This window comes from Solea senegalensis, linkage group LG4 (assembly GCF_019176455.1).
Source record: "Solea senegalensis isolate Sse05_10M linkage group LG4, IFAPA_SoseM_1, whole genome shotgun sequence".
NCBI classification, from domain to species: domain Eukaryota; kingdom Metazoa; phylum Chordata; class Actinopteri; order Pleuronectiformes; family Soleidae; genus Solea; species Solea senegalensis.
In genome coordinates this window covers 24,609,270-24,613,900 of record NC_058024.1, presented here as the reverse complement: position 1 = coordinate 24,613,900, position 4,631 = coordinate 24,609,270, and the positions used below count along the sequence as shown (strand labels likewise).

Genomic DNA, 4,631 nt, shown 5'->3' with positions numbered 1-4,631 from the left:
TCTTATTTTTCAGTGAAATTCAACATTTGAAAATTATTATTTTTATATTTAGTAGTATGTGAACTCCTCAGTCTCCTGCTGACTTTTTTTTTTTTACTCCTTTGAAAACCTTCCCACAACATGACGTCTGTGTCCTTAAACATCAACAAAATCCAGACGTTTACACTGGAATCATGATGGGGTTTTTCTTTTTTTGCTTACCCCACAGTGCCTGATGACTTGTGATGACTTGTGCACATGCTGTTCAAAGATAATGGAAATGGAGAAAAAAAAAAGCCATGACCCAGTTCAGGATTTCATATTGTAATTAAAAAAAACAAACAGTTATATAATAAATTAAATGTGAGACACAATATGCCAAAGCAGCAAAGAAAACAACAGGATCTCTTATTAAACTCTGTGTACATGTGAGACTCCAAGGTCACTGAAGCCAGTCCATCCAACGTTATAACATGATGTTAATCCACTTCAGATTTTGTGGGCCGCTGATTTTCATCTCCCCTGGTTGTTACCGATAAGCAGATCCTGTTCCATGCATCATAAAGCAAGTCAAGATGGTGTCAAAAAACTCAAGTGTGCATCTAAACTTTGTTGCTTGATGGATTAATACGACTGTGGGGGAGAAAACACAACTGGCTTCATTCTCCTTGAACACCCAAGAGTTCGGGGAATTTTACCAGAAAACAATCGGCAGCCACAAAGTCATGAGTGTTACATTTCATCCTGTGTCTGCACACATATCAAAACATACATGCACACAAACCACAATCTGTAAACTGAGGAGGTTTTGCCCACTTGGAAGGGTTCTATATTCCCACTGGTGACCTATACTGTGTCTGCACACAAGCCAAAAGATCACATGCAGAGAGGCTCAGCAACATTGCATCTGCTTGTCCACATAAGAGCATCAAATATATCAAGAGATCATGTTATTTTAAAAGGTGGTTCGGGCTTCCAGTGGAAGGGGAACCACGGGACAGAGTTGACACAGTTACTAATCTGAGACAATCCACAGACAGTGTCAGGCTTCACAGAGGACAACTGGGAAATCTACATGGATGCACGGGTGGTCCAACTTTATAATTCCCTGGAGGGACACAAAGAGGATGGAAATTAGGTTACATTAGAAACAACACAGGGAACTGGTGCTGGTGAGTCAAGAAGTGGTCAAGATTTATGATCTACTCACCTGAGGTGTTAGATTCTTGAGAACCCTTTTCAGCTTGGCCTTTTTACGTCCATTTTTTGTCACAATTGTCTCTTCATAAAACTCGTGGGCCAAGTCACCATCTTCATCAAAGAACAGAGAGCTGCAGCGGAGAGAAAAACTATTTGTTTGCATATTATGTCCAACTGTAGCCAAAAATAAATAAATGAGGTTTGGATACTGTTAATATGTTGATAATTGTTCATTGTTTTTAATGTGTAATAAAACCTAGAATCTTATTTTATAAGTTTATCTTAGGTTATATAAAAAAGTAAAAAAAAACATGTGATTTCAGCTTCACAATGTGTTCTGGTTTCTTTAGTCCCCTATGAGAATAAACTGAATGTTGTTGGTTTGTAGATGACAACACATTTGAAGACAATGTCATTTTGATGTTTAGGAAAAACCTATTGACATGTTTCACCTGTTTCATACATTTTATGGACCAAATGCATCAGTACATCAACAAATAAATAAATGATGACAAAAATCTTTTTTACAGCCCTTGTTTTAAGGCACATTAAGAACATTGATGGAGATTATATGACCCTTGGGTTATTATTTACCTTCGTCTGGTAAACACAAAAGGGGTTGCACCAGTGAAACTCCGAACTCTTGCAATTGACTGCTCGTTTCCATCTTTGGTTGGATCGTCCACACTACCTGAGCCAGAAAAAGGCCAAAATCCTTTGGATTTGGAGCCACTACCACCCATCTTCAGCTGCAGCACATTATTTTCTTGGGTCACAGGGCTGCCAGCGGTGCTACAGTGTCACTGTACCAGATGAAACGTCTCCTTCAGGAAATCTGACTTCAGAAAAGTAACACATGAAGGAAAGATGGTTATTTTTTTCTGCCATTATACATCACACTGAGAAAGTGATATTTTTCAAGTTATATATGAAAAAAGAAAAGAATAATACAGCAAAAACACTGTAGCAATTAGGCATGAGGCAATGTGACAGTTTTCCGTCATGATTATCCTGACCAAAATAAGCTTTCAGAAAATGAGCACAAATACTGAGCATCCTAATTATTAGGAAACAAAAGTACTGATTTTACTTTAGATATAATAAAATGTTCTTTTCTTAACAAAATATGTTATTAAAAAGCATTGTAATGTTTCAGAAACATGTTACTATAGACACATATTTTAGTGAAGTAAAAAAAAAATCAAGATTATTATTTTTTTTTAAAGCTCCAGGTTGTAAGAATTGGTGACATCTAATGAGACAAACCCCTCTCTTTGCCCCATGCGTGTCAGGGGACTACGGTGGCCTTCGCAGACCTGAGAGGATGCAAACGCAATTTTACAACTCTCTTTACTCCACCACTCTCATACTCTCTGTCGTTTCCTCCTTCGTCGTTGGTTTATGTGGGCAGAGCCTTTCTGTAATAGCATTATAAGCGTGTTTATACATTCATGCAAACGTACTTTTGTATAGTATAAACTGGACGTTTGTAAATCAGGGGGTCCTGAAATGACTGGAAAGATAAGACTTTCGTCTTATAATAAATTCCAGCAGAGAGACTGAGAGGTCTTTCATACAACTGTTACAACAACCCACGCCTTTGATGTCGTGATTCTATTCCTGTAACTGTTTTTTCTAATTATACCTTACCTTTGATGACTCAACATAATAGAAGACAAAAAAAACAGGGATTTATTGCGGTCCCGCTGGTTCTTAATTCAGGAAGTCTGCATCCATGGTTTGTGAATACGGCAATTCAGTGACATGACAGTGCAGCCACACAACTCTACATGGCCACAGCGCTGCCAAATACTGGCCACCCTGCTGTGTCACGCTGTCCAAGGGGTATAAACTGACGTGAGACGTTTGGAAAATCCCTGAACAACAACACTCTCAGCTCCACGTCGAGTCTAGAATGTTCGGCAACACCTGAACAGGGCCGGCTAACTTGGCTCGCGGACGTTAACCGCTATCGTGTCGCGTGACCACTAACCCTGCCATTAGATAAATACATTTAACCTCTTATTAGCATTAGCCGGGTCAACATGTTTCCACCGGGATTATAAAATAACGTACAACGTCGTTGCAGGAGGCTAACAGAAGCCGATGTGACAAGCAGTGTCAGCACAGCTGGACACGTACCTTAAAAAGCTGTCCGCTCGACGGTGACACTTTGTCTTTGATGAATTTGAAATGTACTGATTTACTCTCGTTCGATCTGGACTGCACACTACATTACACACACACACAATCGCGGCTGGCTGTGCTAGCAGTGTTTATGCTAACACAACGTAACGCGTCGCTCCTCTACGCTTATTTCTTGTCGCTGGTAACGACAACGCGGCGAGCTGTCGCCACCACGTGGACGGGAGGCTGAACTGGGACGAGTTGTGTGTTGGTGCTTGGCGAGAATGACGTGCGTGTGACGGGAACGCGCACAGCTGAAGCGGAAACCGTCGGACATCGATTACGTCATACTTTTATGGCGAGCGGCGGATTCAAGGCGATTACTAAATATGTGGGATTTTGGCAGTGGTGGAAAGTAATGAATTACATTTACTGTAATGTACTTTAGCCAGGAAGTTTGTTACACGCGTGAAGTTAACTCTCATATGCAAGTAGATATATATATATTATATTATATAAATATAACATGAGCACCACATTTTATTCTAAAGGCTCTAAAAAATAAAATAAATAAGGGGTGCATTTCTTGGCAGAGCTGGTTTTACAGCTGCCGAGATTTGCATCCCCCCTTTTATTTAGCCGAGAAGTTTGTTACACACGGGGAATCAATTCTCATATACAAGAAGACATCCATATTTAACATGAACATGTTTTTATTAGGGCCCAAGCACTCACACAGTGGTGCGAGGACCTATTGTTCTTCTAGGAGTTATTTTATTATTATTAAATTATAAACAAAGGGTACGTCACATAAAAAAAGACAAGGTTTGTTTGCTTGAAGTTCCCCTTTGCCTTTATCTGTAAAGAGTCAAATAAAATGCTGTTTTTCACTTGCCAAAAAGTGACTGTAGCTCCAAACTTTTGAGTAAAAGGTTGTTTCTTCCCCAGAATGACTTGATTCTGGGAAAGATTCAGTTCTTTTTTACCCAATTAAAGAACCAATACAAATATTAATGGTGCAGGTGGTACAGATACTAACTTCTATAATGAGACATACAGCAATTACATACAAATGTACTATACGGTTCCAGAGTCCTTTTATGGCCATAAATACTTTTTGTTAATACCGAAAATAGCAATCATGACATTACATGTCATTTAGCAGATGCTTTTATCCAAAGCGCCTTACACTGGAATTGAGAACAATCAGCCAGGGGTGGAGTCGAACTTGCGACCATGATGTCTTTCGCACACAGGGTACCGGTCTTAACCACTGAGCCACTCCACCCCCAATGTAGTGTAATCAATGTAAAAAGAAATCCATG

At 39.5% G+C, this 4,631-nt stretch overlaps 1 protein-coding gene across 3 annotated transcripts; it reads right to left on the bottom strand.

Moving 5' to 3' along the window:
• Window positions 1–282: 282 nt before the first annotated feature.
• tusc2b (tumor suppressor 2, mitochondrial calcium regulator b) lies at window positions 283–3,509 on the bottom strand. Of its 3 annotated transcripts, none has more exons than XM_044023090.1 (4): window positions 3,322–3,509; window positions 1,774–2,018; window positions 1,190–1,310; window positions 283–1,087 (listed from the first exon to the last, which is right to left on the bottom strand). In XM_044023090.1, the coding sequence occupies exons 2-4, from the start codon at window positions 1,920–1,922 to the stop codon at window positions 1,022–1,024; spliced, it is 336 nt and encodes a 111-aa protein (XP_043879025.1). In that variant the 5' UTR covers window positions 1,923–2,018; window positions 3,322–3,509; the 3' UTR covers window positions 283–1,021. The 3 variants fall into 3 exon arrangements, with proteins under 3 accessions (XP_043879025.1, XP_043879027.1, XP_043879026.1); XM_044023092.1 differs by having other exon boundaries at window positions 1,774–2,014; window positions 3,322–3,508; XM_044023091.1 differs by lacking the exon at window positions 3,322–3,509 and adding an exon at window positions 2,830–3,295.
• Between the last annotated feature and the right edge of the window lie 1,122 nt (window positions 3,510–4,631).

Coding starts and splice junctions, on each gene's coding strand:
- tusc2b (XM_044023090.1), bottom strand. CDS start 1,922: ATGGGTGGTAGTGGCTCCAAATCCAAAGGATTTTGGCCTTTTTCTGGC. Junction 1,311..1,773: donor TTTGTGTTTACCAGACGAAG/GTAAATAATAAC, acceptor TCTCCGCTGCAG/CTCTCTGTTCTTTGATGAAG. Junction 1,088..1,189: donor TCAAGAATCTAACACCTCAG/GTGAGTAGATCA, acceptor GTGTCCCTCCAG/GGAATTATAAAGTTGGACCA.